At 42.4% G+C, this 17,334-nt stretch overlaps 1 protein-coding gene across 1 annotated transcript in view; it reads left to right on the top strand.

Annotated features, from left to right (window-relative positions):
- The window catches only part of LOC144590865 (adenylate kinase 7-like), a 32,537-nt gene that overhangs the window by 13,312 nt on the left and 1,891 nt on the right, over positions 1 to 17,334 (top strand). The window contains exons 9-15 of the mRNA XM_078395248.1: positions 2,036 to 2,164; positions 4,324 to 4,453; positions 5,964 to 6,092; positions 7,922 to 7,990; positions 10,779 to 10,976; positions 14,861 to 15,081; positions 16,274 to 16,432. Of these exons, the coding sequence (XP_078251374.1) occupies positions 2,036 to 2,164; positions 4,324 to 4,453; positions 5,964 to 6,092; positions 7,922 to 7,990; positions 10,779 to 10,976; positions 14,861 to 15,081; positions 16,274 to 16,432 (1,035 nt within the window). The remainder of the gene's footprint in view (positions 1 to 2,035; positions 2,165 to 4,323; positions 4,454 to 5,963; positions 6,093 to 7,921; positions 7,991 to 10,778; positions 10,977 to 14,860; positions 15,082 to 16,273; positions 16,433 to 17,334) is intronic.

The following is a 17,334-nucleotide window of genomic DNA, read 5'->3' as shown; positions in this document are numbered from 1 at the left end:
GTGCTGGTGCGTTAAAGGGAGCATTGTAACCAGGGCCCAGGCGAGTTAAAGGGAGCATTGTAACCAGGGACCCAGAGAATTAGAAGGAGCATTGGAACCAGAGCCCCATTGCAATAGAGTGAGTGTGGGAACTGGGACCCTAGTGTGTTAAAGGGAGCATATGAACCCTATTGCGTCAAAAGAAGTATAGAAACTAGCACCTGGTGAGTCTGATGCAGATCCATGGGGAATTCCATACAATGAGATTGATGATTATTGGACTTTTTATGTACATATTGAACATTGAATGAGTGTTTATTGGTGCTGTTGTCATTCTCCCTCCCATTTTTCCCTGCTGTGTTTTGAAGACTGATTCATACTGGACCTCAGTATATTTCCTTTATTACCTTGCCCAAAGAGCTTTACTTGTGGGGCTAGACGTGTATAGGGACATGCAAAGATCTATATGCAGATTCCAGATGTGCCATTATCCTCAGAGTAACTCAATCCACATTTAATTTTATATTTCTGCCCCACCCTGTTTCGATATTGTGGAATTGAAGGTTTGAAAAGATCATATTTAGCATTTCTTGTCTCCTAGCTGGATAAATCTCAAATTTGAGCACCAACTCAAGTGACTCATCATCCTGTCTTGGAAGCTTTTTTGCCATTCCTTCATACACAAAGGGTCAAAAATCTAAAAAATGAATTAATAATGTGTTCATGTATTGCATGGTATAATACATGATACAGGCACCTCGCGTTTTACGTGTGTGTGTGATTTATGCATTTTCCAAATAATGAGCTTGTTCCTTTAATACCAAAGCTTGATTTACGCACTGGTATTTTCAGAATAATGCACTCAAATTTAGACTCTAGACTTTGGAGATACAGCACTGAAACAGGCTCTTCGGCCCACCAAGTCCACGCTGACCAGCGATCACCCCATAGGCTGGCATTATCCCTCTCACTAGGGCAGTTTACGATTTTTACTGAATCTAATTAACCTACAAACCTGTACGTCTTTGCAATGTGGGAGGAAACCGGAGCTCCCGGAGAAAACCCACAATGTAGAAATGTTGAGAGAACGTACAAACACCATACAGACAAGCATCCATAGTCAGGACCGAACCTGGATCTCGGGAGATGTAAGGCAGCAACTCTACCGCTGCGCCACTGCGCTGCTGACAATGTAGTCGCACATACGTTTAATTTAGGCATTTTGAAATACGTAACCCAAACTCTTTTAGCAACTCTTGACATCTTATTAGGATATTCCAAAGCACTTTTCAATGAATGAAGAACTTTTGAAGGTTTAGTTTATTGTCACGTATACCGAGGTACAGTGAAAAGATTTTGTTGCGTGCTAACCAGTCAGCGAAAAGACAATACATAATTGCAATCGGGCCATCCACCGTGTGCGGAAAAGAGTGGATTGTAATGCGTGATTGCAGATCCATTTCTATGACTAGCACACAAACAGTCACCTGAGTTGGACGCCATCTTGGATCTTGAATTGTAAACACGTAACCCTCCATGTAAAACGCAAGGTGCCTGTAGCTAAACTACTAGTCCATACCACTGAAGTCCTGAGCGTGTAGGATTAATGGTGCTTTACTGTACGGTAACAATGAGATTTTGCACCGTCAACACAGTAGAATTACCAAAAGGAGTCGCCACCACCTTCACAAGGGCAAGTGGAATGGACAATAAATGCCGGCCTTGTCCAGGGTTCTCAAACCCCAGAGGAAAGAACAAATGCAACAAAGTCCAGTCAGCCTGCATCAGTCAAGCAAGGAATCAGGACCCTCCATGCCAGGCCTGGCACCCTCCTGACTTTCCCACCTGCTGGACCCACCTAAACTCCAGCCTCTCCCAGTGAGGTGCTCCGCACACATTTTCCATGCTGAAGGCTAATAGCTGCCTCCCTTTTGTTTCCAGTTACATCTATGTTTGATTTTTGTTTTACGGCCAAAGGGTTTACGCTGTTTTGCTGAATTATTCCACGTCGAATGTTTCATTATTCTGACAAATAAATCACTTTTTTTTTTCACAGCCATTAAAAATTGCTATTTTTGGACCACCAGCAGTGGGGAAAAACTCAGTGGCGGAGAAGTTGGCCAAGTATTACAAGCTGCACCACATCAAAATAAAAGACGTCATCAATGAGGCTATCGCAGATCTGGTAAGTCTACACTGACCGTGCATAGTAGAAGTCAGGGACAAAGAAAGAACACTTCAACTGTCCAAGCTCTAGCCTCGAGCCCTCTGATCTGGTCACCCTGTCCCAGTGACCCCACCTCCCAAGGCAAGAAAATGGTCTTGAGAGGGGAAAAATAGATTAGCCATGATCTAATGGCGGAGCTGACCCGAAAGGCCGAATGGCCTAATTCTGCTCCAATGTCTTATGATCTTCTTCTATCCCGCCTGGTGGATGTTGTAGAGTTAAGTAAGAATTTCATTCTTGAACTAGATTTTAAATTTACCTTTCACTGGTCTCTGCTTATCCATGTTCCAGTTCTCCTGGGGGTTTTTTTAAAATGCTCTTTAATATTTAAAATGCCATTAAATATTTTATGAGCCGCATGTGATCTAATGTAATAATTGCCTCAATTTATAAAGCCTGAGCGTTTCTAATATTTCTCAACGGTGTATTCATTTCATCTGTGGGACTATTGTTATCGTCCTCTGGTCATGGACCTTGACAGAAACTTCATTGATTCATGTCAGCTGTGGTTCGCTAGTGGCACTCATGTCTCTTGAATTAAAAGATTCTGTGTTCAAATCCCACTCCAGCATTGTGAATGCAAAATTCTTGTCTGACATTCCACTGCAGTACCGTAGTGTCAGAAGTGTTGGCTTTCAGATTACATGCTATGTCTCAGCCTCTTAATCACCCATTCCTTCTCTCCAGAGGTGTTGCCTGTCCGGCTGAGTTACTCCAGCTTTTTGTGTCTCTCTTCGGTTTAAATCAGCATCTGCAGTTCCTTCTTATACATTCCAGCTTTTGCAGTCTTTTTTGATTTTCAGATCTATTTATCCATCTCCTTCTGGCTTGCTTTTATTTAGCAACTCTTGACATCTTATTAGGATATTCCAAAGCACTTTTCAACGAATGAAGAACTTTTGAAGGTTTTGTTTATTGTCACGTATACCGAGGTACAGTGAAAAGATTTTGTTGCGTGCTAACCAGTCAGCGAAAAGACAATACATGATTGCAATCGTGCCATCTACAGTGTGCGGAAAAGAGTGGATTGTAATGGTTGATTGCAGATCCATTTCTATGACTAGCACACAAACAGTCACCTGGGTTGGACGCCATCTTGGATCCTTGAATTGTAGCTACTATGGTGATAAAATAAATACGTCAGCAAGTCACAAAGAGCAAATAGGTAGTAATATCCATATAATCTGTTTTAATGATGTTGACTGAGCCGTATGTAGTGGACAGAACAACAGAGGTATCTCATTTGCTCTTCTTTAAGAAGATCAGATATATCCGAGGATACTGCGGGTAGCTCAGCAGAATTTGTAGGAGTCCAGACGGAGATACACGAGTCATTGTTGGACACGGGTGAGGAGACGGATGACTGGAGGGTGGCTAATGTTATGACTCTATTTAAGAAGGGTTGCAAGCAAAAGCCTGTGAACTATACACCAGTGAGCCTAACATCTGTGATAGGTAAATTACCAGAGCGGATTCTAAGGGATAAGATATATATATGCATTTGGATAGACAGGCTGGTTAGGGATATGGTTTTGTCATATGGGAGATTGTGACAAATGGGACTACCTTAGATGGGACATCTTGGTCAGCGTGGGTCAATTGGGCCATAGGGCTGAAGAAGGGTCTTGACCTGAAACGTCACCCATTCCTTCTCTCCAGAGATGTTGCCTGTCCCATTGAGTTACTCCAGCTTTTTGTGTCTATCTGCAGAAGCTGGAAACCTGAAATAAAAACTGGAAATGTTCGAAACACTTTTCTTCTTTTAGAGATATACAGATAATTATACATAATTAAAATCATCACAAACAGAAATAATAAACCTATCATATCCTTTCCTTTCTACCCTGCAAACCTAATTAAAATAAATGGGTTCACAAATCCTGTACCCGATGAAACTCGGGGCTGAATCCGGGAGCAGGTTTCCTTGCGTAAATTTCAGAGATTCCTGACAAATTCCAGATCCATTGGGAAATCAGCAGTCATGACAGAACGTCGCCTATATTTTGAGAACCGACACTGGAAAGCATCGGCAGCTCAAGAAAACAGAGGGGTTTTCTCAAAAGTAAAGTAGTTTTGTTTTTACGGCTTTATCTCAAGCTGCATGTTTGTCATCATAGGAATTACGGACTTCACAACCTGAGGTTGAGGAACCTGAAGAAGCTGAGGAAGAAGATGCTGAAGGAGAAGCAGACAGTGATCCCCAGGAACTCCTCGATCAAGTCAGAGAAAATATGAGCCAGAACGGTGGTAATTGATAGTTAGATTTCAACTACTTATGAATAAATGTACCAAGTAGGTAAATGTAAGAGTTCAAAACCTTTTCAAATGCAGCATGGATTCATAAGGTCAATAAGGACGCAGAGTACTGGTAGAACTCTGAGTCAATGTTCGAGTGGCAAGGTGGCATAGTGGTAGAGTTGCTGCCTTTCAACGCCAGAGACTCGAGTTCCATCCTGACAATGGATGCTGTCTGTACGGAGTTTGTACGTTCTCCCTGTTACCAGATGTCTGAAGAAGGGACTTGACCCGAAATGTCACCCATTCCTTCTCTCCAGAGATGCTACTTGCCCTGCTGAGTTACTCCAGCACTTTGTGCCTATCTTCAAGGTTAATCTTACGTTGGCTTCAACTCCATTTTCTTGCCTGTTTCCCATAGTGTTAATTCTGCCATAGCCCGAAAATCTGTCAGTCTTGGCATTGATTACATTTAATGACACAGCCTCTATCATGCTCCGGGTTAGAGGATTCGAAAGATGCATCACACTTGGCAGGGGTAGAAGGGATTCACACTCATCTCAGTCTTGTGGGTGACCCTGATGCTGAAACGATGTCACTTTTTTCTGCATTTCCCCATGAGGGAAAATATTCTTTCAGCATCTATCCCTTTCAGCTCATTCAGACTTTCAATTCAGGCCAATAAATTTTTAGATAGGAGAGAGTTTGTGCAGGAAAGTAACGCTGAAGTAAAAGATAAGCAACTGAATTGCAGAGCATGTATGAGGGCCAAATGTGTCAGAACTGCTTCCATTTCCAAGTTTCAAATGCTCTATGATTTGGTCACTTGTTTATTTATTCTAATGTCCATTCTCAAAGCCTTACATTGATTTCTCACTTCAGCCCTCCTGGTTGATCACTTCTTTCCCTTGTTAGTCTCCAATCTCTCATTTCCTGCCAGTTACTGCTTTCCTATCCCTTTCACTAATCCCTGGTCTCATCCTTCATCCCAATTGGCATCCTTAATACCCAACATTTACCATCTCACCCTGTTTTTAATCCATATGAGGAACCAAAGGACAATGGGAGATCCAGTTCCTTAATCCTTCCCCCCAACTCTCCAAGCAACTAAGTTGACGGGTGTTTGCTCAAAATGAGCAAAGCCCAATTTTCTGTAGTGAGTTTGTTTTGGACTTTTGGACTTGAGTTGGACCAAATACATAAATAGAGCAAATTCATAGAATTCAAATTAATTTAATTTATGGAATAAACTATAAGATGGTCATATATTTGCTTGGCTGTGTAATGCTTGGCTGTACATTTATCCCCCACCTTAAGTTATTGTGGTACTTAAACAACAACGGTCTCCATTCGCTCCACTGCCATTTTTAGAGTAAGCTCTGACTCAATTGCATAAAGGCTTTCTTTATATTTAATTCCCCTCATCCTGCAGAAACCAGGATGTCTTAAAATGTTTGTGTAGAGATTAGTAATCTTCCTTCTGCATTCTAACTGATGGGCGATTTGGATATCAATCTTCTAGGCCGCTTGGATGATTCGTATGTCCTCAAGTTTATAAAGAGGAAGCTGCTTTCTATGCCTTGTCAAAACCAAGGTTTTATTCTTGATGGATTTCCCAAGTCTTATTTACAAACCAAGGACCTCTTTGGTGGTAAGTACAGCCTAACCATCCTGTCCAAAAGACATTGGGTCTGATTAGAGTTGGGTAAGGATTCATAACTGTAAAATAGTTAGAGAAACAGGACCATAAGTCATTATGTTATCCTATTGTAATTTAAAGCCTTTGCTCAGAATTTATTTCTCACAGTAGTTGTAGGCAAATTTAAAATTGGTCAATCAAATAAACTTGGGTTAAATCGGTAATCGTGACCGTGATCAAAATTTCCCAACGGACAATAGGGAAGGAACACTACTGTCCTTTCCCTGTGTGGCTTCAACGTTATTTGGCTCTGTCCATAATGACTGCCATTTTACCATCTCACCCTGTTTTTAATCCATATGAGGAACCAAAGGACAATGGGGAATCAATAAGGGAGAAGAAAGAATGAAAGGGGCCATTACAAAAAAAGGGCGAAAGAGAGAATTTATGTTTAAAAAAACAGGAATGGCTAAACAACAGCAAGAGGTGACAGGTGACAGATGGAAGAAAAACTGCAAGAACAGAAATGTGAAGAAGTGGAAAGTTGGCGAAAACTGAGTACAAGAAGATGCAAAATTTTAATTTTTGACTGTGACTGATGCCACAGATGCGTGTTTTATTTCGAAATTCATTTTTGGAAGTATAGAATGTAGAAGGGTAGTTTTTGTGATCATATGTTCTTGCAAGAACTGTAAATTATCCTTAAATGTTTCTTCTTGTTTGCTTGAAATTGTATATTTCAACTTGTGTAAATACCCTCTTCAGGTGGCAAACCTATGGTCCTCCCTATCCTTTCCCCTCCCTCTGTCCTGTTCCTCTTCCCCTCCCCCATTGTCCGCTACCTAACCCACAGTATGGACCACTGCCCCACCCCATATCCTGCTCACACTCCGAATGTAAGACCAAGCTAAATGCCAAACCATTGGGATTTATGCACAATTGGAGGCCAGATTATCAGAGTTACTTCTGCAGTTTAATAGACAATAGACAATAGACATTTGGTGCAGGAGTAGGCCATTCGGCCCTTCGAGCCCGCAACCCCATTCACTGTAATCATGGCTGCGCATCCACAGTCCGTACCCCGTTCCTTCCTTTTCCCCATATCCCTTGACTCCGCTATCTTTAAGAGCTCTATCTACTCTCTTGAAAGCATCCAGAGAATCGGCCTCCAATGCCTTCTGAGGCAGAGAATTCCACAGATTCATAACTCTCTGGGTGAAAATATTTTCCTCATCTCCGTTCTAAATGGCCTACCCCTTACTCTTAAACTGTGGCCCCTCATTCTGCACTCCCCCAACATCGGGAACACGTTTCCTGCCTCTAGCTTGTCCAATCTCTTAATAATCTTATATGTTTCAATAAGATTCCCTTTCATCCTTCTAGATTCCAGTGTATACAAACCCATTCTTTCAACATATGACAGTTCAGCCATCCTGGGAATTAACCTCTTGAACCTACGCTGCACTCCCTCAATAACAAGAATGTCCTTCCTCAAATTTGAAGACCAAAACTGCACACAATACTCCAGATGTGGTCACACCAGGGCCCTGTGCAACCGCGTTAAAGGACCTCTTTGCTCCTATACTCAACTCCTCTTGTTATGAAGGTCAACATGCCATTAGCTTTCTTCATTGCCCGCTGTACCTGCATACTACCAAAATAATTTGAAGTAAATTGCCTTATTTAGTTGAAAATTATAGTTTGTTTTTGTCTAACATGATCGTTTTATTTGATCCCAAACAGTGGTTTTCCATATATCAGAGACATGGTAGTATTCTTTAGGACCGATATTCATCCACAACTGCACTCACCCTCATTCTTATCTTTCTTTTACAACACAGCTGAAGAGGACGAGGAAGAAGAAGGTGGCATGAACAAATTACCACAGTTTGACAAAGCAATTACTCCTGGTTGGTCATATTTCATTGTATTTAGAATTTGTAAAACTATCTCAATATCAGAAAGACTTTATTCTTTTTTTTTTATGGACAAAGGATATCAACCTAGAACCTTATCTCTGTTTCCCGCTCCACACATACAATCTCACCTACTGAGTATTTCCAGGATTTTCATTTGTGATCACCTATCTTCTCACATTTTTCTCCAGCTACCTACTTTCACCCAATCTCATTGTTCAACGCTATTAAACTCCTACACATCACCACTCTACTATCATCTTCTCTCAATGAAGAAGACCTGCACTTGTATATCTCCTTTCATTTTATCCCAGGTGCCTAACAGCAAGCGAAGTTCATTTGAAGAGGGATCACCATTGTGATGTAGGGACCTCTTCAGGAGATTGGAACGCAGCTAGTCTGCAGTCGGCACTGTAACTAATAGGCTGGATCATGCCATCTGTCATGGGCAGTTCCAAAGGGAACCACCAGCATTCAGCTGCACCCAGGATAGTAAGTCTCTGATTTACACTAGGCAGCCATGCGTATGAGATGCGCCAATGCCTCTGTCACTCTGGTGTACTGCTGAACGCCACATAGCGTCCAACAATGGAGCACTGCTACAATGGCCTTCTCCAGTACCTCACTGGGGAACCTGCATTCATTAGGGAGACCTGATGTGGGGTTAAATTTCTAATTAATTTGAATGGGGATTCCCAACTTGAAATATGAGGAAAATGCAACTTTTAGTTATTTTCTTATATCTCATTTTATTTATTTTGTTTCAGTTAATGTCTTTAAATGATTTCTTCATGCACATTACATTTCCCTATTTGCACAAACGCTAATGGATTCATAGAATTTCATAGGGCTATACAACATGGAAACAGTTTCTTCGGCAACTCGTCCATGAAAACCAAAACCTAAATTTCTCTGATTATTGGGAAAGTTTAAAAACAGTTAAAAGTGCCTCCCAACTTTGGCAGGAGGTGAGGTTACGTGTCTCGCCTTGCTTTCTGTCTGACTTACAAGGCATGTCAGGGTAGGATCTCAGCAGTTAGATGCATTGACCAAGATACCATGAGGCATTACTGCCCCCATGGCAACAGGCCGAATCTAGCTTTATATGGACCGAGGTCTGGGAGATCGATTTTAGTGAGGTAAATTAGGGGGTAAAACTCATCACTCAATCAATAACCCACCTTTGTGTTCTTTGAAATCATGCTGCTGCATATCTTATGTCCACAAGCAAGAGTAAATGTTGCCATGATTGAATGGCGGAATAGACTTGATGGACCAAATGGCCTGATTCTGCTCTTAGAACTTACAATCATCTCACAATAGCATATTGGACAGTGCAGCACAAACTTACTATTGGTCCGCAATGTCAGCCTAGTTTTCTGTGGACAAATTTGTGGAGTGGAACTAGAATCCCCAACCTTATGACTTGGTGCTTTCTGGTGAATCACAGCCTTTAGAGAAGGTACCTCTTAAGGTACCATGCGTCACATCATCATTATCATCTAACTCTTTACTGTTTTCCTTTTGGGTAACTCGCTCGTTTATTTCTAACCCCCTGTTGGGCCTCCGTCTGATAATTCAAATCCTATATAATAGCACGTTATAGAAAATATGTTGTCAGGCTGGAAAGGGTACAGAGAAGATTTACAAGGATGTTGCCAGAGTTAGAGGGTCTGAGCTATAGGGAGAGATTGAGTAGGCTGGGACAATATTCCTTGGAAGGCAGGTGGATGAGGGGTGGTCTTATTGAGGTGTATAAAATCATGAGAAGAATAGATTGGGTAGATGCACAGAGTCTCTTGCCCAGAGTAGGTGAAGTGGAAAAGATTTAATAGAAATCTGAGGGGTAACTTTTTCACACAAAGACCCCTTCAACCCAACTTGCTCACACCGGCTAACATATCCCATCTACACTAGTCCCACCTGCCTGCATTTGGCTCATACTTCACACAAAGGGTGTTGGGTGTATGTAACAAACTGCCGGAGGAAGTAGTTGAGGCAGGGACTATCCCAACATTTAAGAAACAGACCCTCAGTCTGAAGAAGGGTCTCGACCCGAAACATCACCCATTCCTTCTCTCCTGAGATGCTGCCTGACCTGCTGAGTTACTCCAGCATTTTGTGAATAAATACCTTTAAGAAAGAGTTAGTCAGGTACATGGATAGGACAAATAGAGAGCATCCTAACGCATGGCATCCCTGTGTGGTACCTCAGCTGCACGGAGGCAGAAAGGAAAGCTGTACAGCGGGTAGTCCATAGAGCTCAGAGGGCCATCGGAACACAGCTACCAGACTTGGAGGGCATCTACAACACACGATGCCTCAGAAAAGCCACCAGCATCCACAAAGACTCTTCACACCCCTGCAACAGTCTGTTTGAACTCCTTCCATCGGGCAGACGATACAAGGCCTTCTATGCCCGCACCTCCAGACTCAGGAACAGCTTCATCCCCAGGGCCATAGCTGCTATGAACCGGTCCTGCTGAGCCGGATGGTCACAACGCATAGATCAACTTGCACTTTACCCTGTCTAAAACTGTTACAATTGTTTCGTTGGGTTGCTGTTGTCTAAATTACTTAAATTATTGCATCGTATGGGAGGCGCATTCCCAATCTCGTTGTACCCCTGGGTACAATGACAATAAAGATATATTGTATATGGAGCAAACGCGGGGAGGTGAGACTAGTGTAGCTGGGACATGTTGGCCGGTGTGGGCAAGTTGGGCCGAAGAGCCTGTTTCCAAATTGTATCACTCTGACTCGACAAACTTTTTCTCCACAGAACACGTTTTTGCTTTGGACGCTTCTGATGAGTTCCTGAAGAATCGCATCTTGAATCTGCCAGAGAGTGTCGTCGTTGGGACACATTATACACAAGAAAGGTTCTTGCCTTATCTTGGCAATTACAGGGAACAGAATACGGAAGATGAGACCCTCCTGAACTATTTTGATGAGATTGAGGTTCATCCAGTTCATATTGGTAAGATTAATTGATTTGAATGAAATGGCTGCATGTAAGAATGACCATGCCCAAATTCGGTATTATATCTGCTTGAACCAAATACAATCAATGTCACATTTGTAGGTTAAGCCTATCCAACTTTGGGCTTGAGAGAATATTTAAACAGTGTAGCACAGGGCTATAACAATGGTGCGTGTAGACAATGTTCCTTTCCAGTGCTTTTTTAAATGCCGGAAAGCTAGAAAGCAAAATGTCAGGTTGCATCATAGTTTGGTTTGGGAACAGCTCTGCCCAAAACTGCAATAAATTGCAGAGAGTTGTGGATGTAGTCCGGTCCATCACACAGACAAGACTCCTCACCATTGATTCCAACTACACTTCACGATGCCTTGGGAAAGCAGCCAACATAATCAAAGACTTGTCCTACCCTGGTCATTCCTTTTTCTCCCATCGAGCAAAAGATTCAGAAGCTTGAAAGTGCGCATCACTAGACTCGGGTATAGCTTCTTCCGCTCTGTTATTAGGCTTCTGAATGGTGTTTCTATAAGCTGGGATACTGTCCTATTCACCATTTCCATTGCAGATATTAGACTTTGTGGATGGAACTGGTGCATGACAATGCTGAGAACTATGTTTTGCACTCAGTATCTTCCCCATTATCTATTGTACTTGAGTTTCACTAAATTGTATTTATGTATAGTATTATTTAATGTGATTGGATAACATGCAAAACAAAGCTTTTCACTGTACATAGAAATAACATGTCCAAAAAGACTTTGGAGGGGGGTAGGGTGCGGGGGGGGGGGGGGGGGGGGGAGGGGGGAGGGGGAGGGGCGGGGGGGCAGGGAGGGGCAGTGGGGGATGGGGGGAGAGTTATAGTGAGCGTCACAGAGTGATACAGTGTGGAAACAGGCCCTTCGGCCCAACTTGCTCACACCGGCCAACAAGTCCCAGCTACACTAGTCCCACTTGCCTGCGCTTGGTCCATATCTCTCCAAACCTGTCCTATCCATGTACCTGTCTAACTGTTTCTTAAACAATAGGATAGTCCCAGCCTCAACTACCTCCTCAGGCAGCTCGTTCCATACATCCACCTCCCTTTGTGTGTAAAAGTTACCCCTCGGATCCCTATTAAATCTTTTCCCCTTCACCTTGAACCTACATCCTCTGGTCCTCAATTCCCCTACTCTGGGCAAGAGACTCTGTGCATGCAATTATTATTACAATGTCATTGACAGTAACAGAAGCTAAACAATTAAGCTTACAGAATGGGATGGTTACAGAAAGCTGAACTTATCTCTAGAAGCAAACAGTAGAAGATAGTTATAAGAGTCACTTGGAGTGCTGTGAATAGTTCTGAGCACCCCAGTTCAAGGAGTTTATATTGGGCCTTGGCAAGCATGCTGTGTGTATTTAGCAGGACAAATTCTGGTCTCCATGGTTTAAGATTATGAAGAACAAAGACAAAAGGGCAGTCATGGTGGCGCAGCGGTAGAGTTGCTGCCTTACAGCGAATGCAGTGCCGGAGACCCGGGTTTGATCCCGACTACGGGTGCTGTCTGTGTTTGCACGTTCTCCCGTGACCTATGTGGGTTTTTCTCCGAGATCATCTGTTTACTCCCACACTCCAAAGACGTGCAGGCTTGTAGGTTAATTGGCTTGGTAAATGTAAAAATTGTCCCTAGTGGGTGTTGGATGGTGTTAATGTGCAGGGATCGCTGGTCGGCACGGACCCGATGGGCCATAGGGCCTTTTTCTGCGCTGTATCTCTAAACTGAACTAGACTAAACTAAACGTGAAGTGCTGGAGTAACTCAGCGGATGAGACAGCAATATAAGAAAATAACTGCAGATGCTGGTACAGCAACCTGGGAGAACATGGATAAGTAATGTTTCAGATCGGGACTCCTCTTCAGACTGATTCTATATTCTAGATGACAAAGAGAGGTTACACAAACCAAAGTCGTATTTACTGGAATGCAGATTGTTGGGTTACTTGACTAAATGTTTCTGTTTCTGTTTTCTGCTGCACAACCGCCAACGGCTGGGCTATCTCGTGCAGGTTTCACTCGTGTGGGTACCGGTTGCAAAAAGGTCATTTAGATTTTTATGTGGGCAAGTTTGGTGAGATGATTCACGTCCAAGCTGTCGAGTTGTGACTTGAAGAGTTTCAAAATGTATAACTGGGATCTGATGGCAAGGATAGAAAATTCATTTCTGCTAGTTAGGGAGTCAACTATTAGGGATGTAGGCTAAAAATTAAAGCCAGGCCTTTAAAGCATGAAGGTACAAAACACTTGCACATGAAGAATTTTTGTAAATTTGGAGTTCACTTGCAAAATGGACAATGAATGCTAAGCTGGTTATTAGTTTTAAATCTGAGATTCATGGATTGTGGTTAACCAAAGAGATTAAAGGATATTAATATCCTCATCAGGGTAGGAACTGCACAATCAATGGTAGGGCTCTGGGGAGTGCTGTAGAGCAGAGGGATCTAGGAGTACAAGTACTCAGTTTCCTGAAAGCGGTGTCAGAGATAGGTGGGGTGGTGAAGAAGGCTTTTGACACACTAGCCTTCATCAGTCAGGGAAATGAATATAGAAGATGGAACATTGGCATGGCCACACTTGGAGTATTGTGTTCAGTTTTAGTCACCCTGCTCTAGCAGAGAAGCCATAAAGCTCAAAAGAGTGTAGAGGAGATTTACAAGGATGTTGCCATGTCTTGAGGGCCTGAGATAAAGAAAAATGTGGACAAGCTAGGACTTTATTCCTTGGAGAACAGGAGGCCGAGGAGTAATTTTATAAAAATGCATGAAATCATGAAGTAATGGATAGGGTAAATGCACAGAGTCTTTTCCCAGCGTTGGAGAATCAAAAGCTAGAGGGCATTGGTTTAAGGTGGAATGGAAAGATTTAGTAGGATCCTGAGAGCAACTTTCCCCATACAGAGAGTGGTGGGTGGGTGGATGGGCCAAACTGCTAGAGGAACAAGTTGAGGTACAATAACATTTAAAATACATTTGTGGAGGTACATGGGTTGGAAAGTTTCAGGGAGATCTAGGCCAGGCACTGTCAAATGAGACTAGATCAGATGGGGCATCTTGGTCAGCATACAGTAGAAGAGTTGGGGCAAAGGGCCTCTTTAATCACTCTATTACTCTACGTCTCTATGACATGGGGACAAGGGTATGGGGGAGGTCGGGGGATAGGGAATTATCTTGCAAATTAGTTGTGATCTTGCTGAACAGACTCAAAGATGTAAATAGTCTACTTGTCATATAGAGTGATACAGTGTGGAAACAGGCTCTTCAGCCCAACTTGCCCACACCGGCCAACAGGTCCCAGCTACACTAGTCCCACGCCTGCGTTTGGTCCATATCCCTCCAAACATGTCCTATCCATGTACCTGTCTAACTGCTTCTTAAATGTTGGGATAGTCTCTGCCTCAACTACCTCCCCTGGCAGCTTGTTCCATACACCCACCACTCTTAGTGTGAAAACGTTACCCCTCAGATTCCTATTAATTATTTTCCCCTTCACCTTAACTCTAATGTCCTCTAGTCCTTGATTCACCTACTCTGGTCAAAAGACTCTGTGCATCTGTCCGATCTATTCCTCTCATGATTTTATACACCTCTATAAGATCCAAGGTTCCTCTCCATTGTCACTAATTTCATCAGACACTATGGCAAATGTCTGAATTTGAACAGACCTGGAAATTTTGGTATCATATTTGACTAGGCTGACTTTCAAAGCCATTTCTAAGATCACATTTCCAACTTGGTAACTTCACATCTTTCTAAAGCATTATAATGTGGGACAACAGTTGAGTTGTCTACCATGCTTTCAAGACTGAAGTTGGTTTGAACGAAAATCTCACAATTCAACCCGTTGCTTTCAGATGTTTCACAAGACAATGATGCTGAAAACTTGCCAGTGGTCCATCAGATTATTCAAGTCGTGGGCAAGCCCAAGAACTATGGAGCCACCCCTGAAGAACTGATGGAGCTGCAGCGCAAAGAAGCAGACGAGCATCTAGCCAAAGAAGCTGCAGAACGCGCCGAGCAGGAACGCAGAGAGGCAGAAGAGACTGCAGCAAAATTAGCACGGTGGGAGGAGTGGGTAAGTGAGGGGAGATGGAATTTTCTGCCTTGTGGGATAGGTTCTCACGTCCCTGTGGCTCAGAATCCTCATGGATATTTGGTCACCTTCATGGCTATTTTGTAATCTTCAAATTACCTGAACCTTCACATCAGCTGGTCCCTATTGAATGACAATTGTAACCGTCCAAGATCATAAGACATAAGAGCAGAATTAGACCATTCGGCCCATTGAGTCTGCTCCACAGACGGCTCCACAAACTCAATATGCCTGAGATAGTTGAACCTGATTGAGATATGTAGCAAGTCCATGTTTTAATATCCTTCCTTTGCCACTGACTCTAGCAACCTTAAATATGTTCATGATTTACCATCTAATCTTATTTTTAAAAATTCTAATACTTCTCATTTCTAATATTTCACTTACATCTGACCGTAAATATAAAGTGATTGATGTGGAACGGAACATCTTGGCATGTCACCATTTGCCTGTATTTTTTACGTCTAATTACACCCAAGTATTACTTCTGCTAAGCTCTTTAAAACCGCCAAAGTGGAAATTCTCAAGTTCTTTCTATTTTTCTCCTTGTTATCAGAATCCATTTATTTAATTACTTGGATAATCAGTAACCTCCAAATTACCAGCTCTATTACATGAACATAATTTACTGATGTCTTCCTTGTTAATTTTATCTTGAAGAGCTCAGTTCAGCTTTTCTTATTTGAAATTTTTATTTCATTTCTCCTACATTCTTCACACAATAATTTTCCAAGTTACAATATCTATATCAGATTTTAGATTTTAAAGTTTTGAGATACAGTGTGGAAATAGCCCCATTGGCCTACCAAGTCCGTGCCGACCAGCCGATCACCCTGTACACTAACGCTATCCTACACACTAGGCACAATTTATAATTTGCAAAAGCCAATTAATCTACAAACCTCGGTGAGCTGAAGGCCTATCTCCATGCTGTATCTCTAAACTAAAAACTAATCAGGTGGATTTTTATAGTATCCCACTCATTCATGATCTCCATAACTCAGTTTGGTATTTAATGACTTAAATTTAAATTGACCATCTGTTATGGTTGATTCAAACTCATTTTACTAGATCCAAGCCTTAAAATATTAGTCTTGTAACTTAACCAACGTGGGATCAATGTCTTTTGTGCAGGCTGAAATATTAATACCTCTGGGGTTTTTTTAAATTGCAGAACAAGCGCCTGGAAGAGGTAAAGAAACAAGAGCAGGATTTTCTTGAAGCACATTCCATCCCACTGCGAAATTATCTGATGCAACATGTCATGCCTACGCTGACCCAGGGGCTGATTGAATGCTGCAAAGTCAGACCTGATGATCCAGTGGACTTTCTGGTAAGGATTTTCCACCCTCTTTGCCCAAGAATCAATCAAAAGAATAAATCTCCTCTCTATTTAATAGATGATTTCATGCAATCAGTACATCAGCACTGATCCAGATAATTTTGAAAGATGTTTAGTTTAATTTGGCAGGTAGACACCAAATGAAGAAGGGTCTCGACCCAAAACATCACCCATTCCTTTTCTCCAGAAATGCTGCCTGTCCCGCTGAGTTACTCCAGCATATTGGAGTATTTAAACTAGCATCTGCAGTTCTTTCCTACAGTTTAATTTGGCATCATGTTTAGGTCCAAGATTGTGTGCTGTAGTTTAGTTTAGATAGCGATACAGCGCGAAAACAGGCTTTTCGGCCCACCGAGTCCGTGAAGACCAATGATGACCCCATACACCAGCACTATCTTACACACTAGAGATAATTTTACAATTTCTGAATTATCAAAGCCAATTAACCTACAAACCCGTGGGCGTGTGGGATGAAACCGTAGCACCCGGAGAAAACCCACACACTCACGGTGAGAATGTACAAACTCCATACAGTCAGCACCCATAGTCAGGATCGAATCAGGGTCTCTGGCGCTTGTAAGGCAGCGACTTTACCGTTGTGCCACTGTGCCGTTCCTACTGAATGCTGAAGAGTCTGAAGAAGAAACCCGACCTGAAACGTCGTCTGTCCATTCCCTCCACAGATGCTGCTTAACTAACTGAGTTCCTCCAGCATTTTGTGTCTTGCTGCAGTTTCTCTTCCCCCACCCCCCCCAACCACCCCACTAAATTCAGACTGTGCCGCAAATTCAAAAACTACAATTTTTTTCCTGCTAGCGTAAACACAGTTTGTTGACATACAGAGATATAATTCTCTCCTCCCTCACGGGGTTTAGTTTTCACATCTATGTTCC

Source organism: Rhinoraja longicauda, unplaced genomic scaffold (assembly GCF_053455715.1).
Source record: "Rhinoraja longicauda isolate Sanriku21f unplaced genomic scaffold, sRhiLon1.1 Scf000366, whole genome shotgun sequence".
In the NCBI taxonomy this organism is placed as follows: Eukaryota; Metazoa; Chordata; class Chondrichthyes; order Rajiformes; family Arhynchobatidae; genus Rhinoraja; species Rhinoraja longicauda.
The sequence above is the reverse complement of the archived record's forward strand: the minus strand, read 5'-3'. Positions and strand labels throughout refer to the sequence as shown.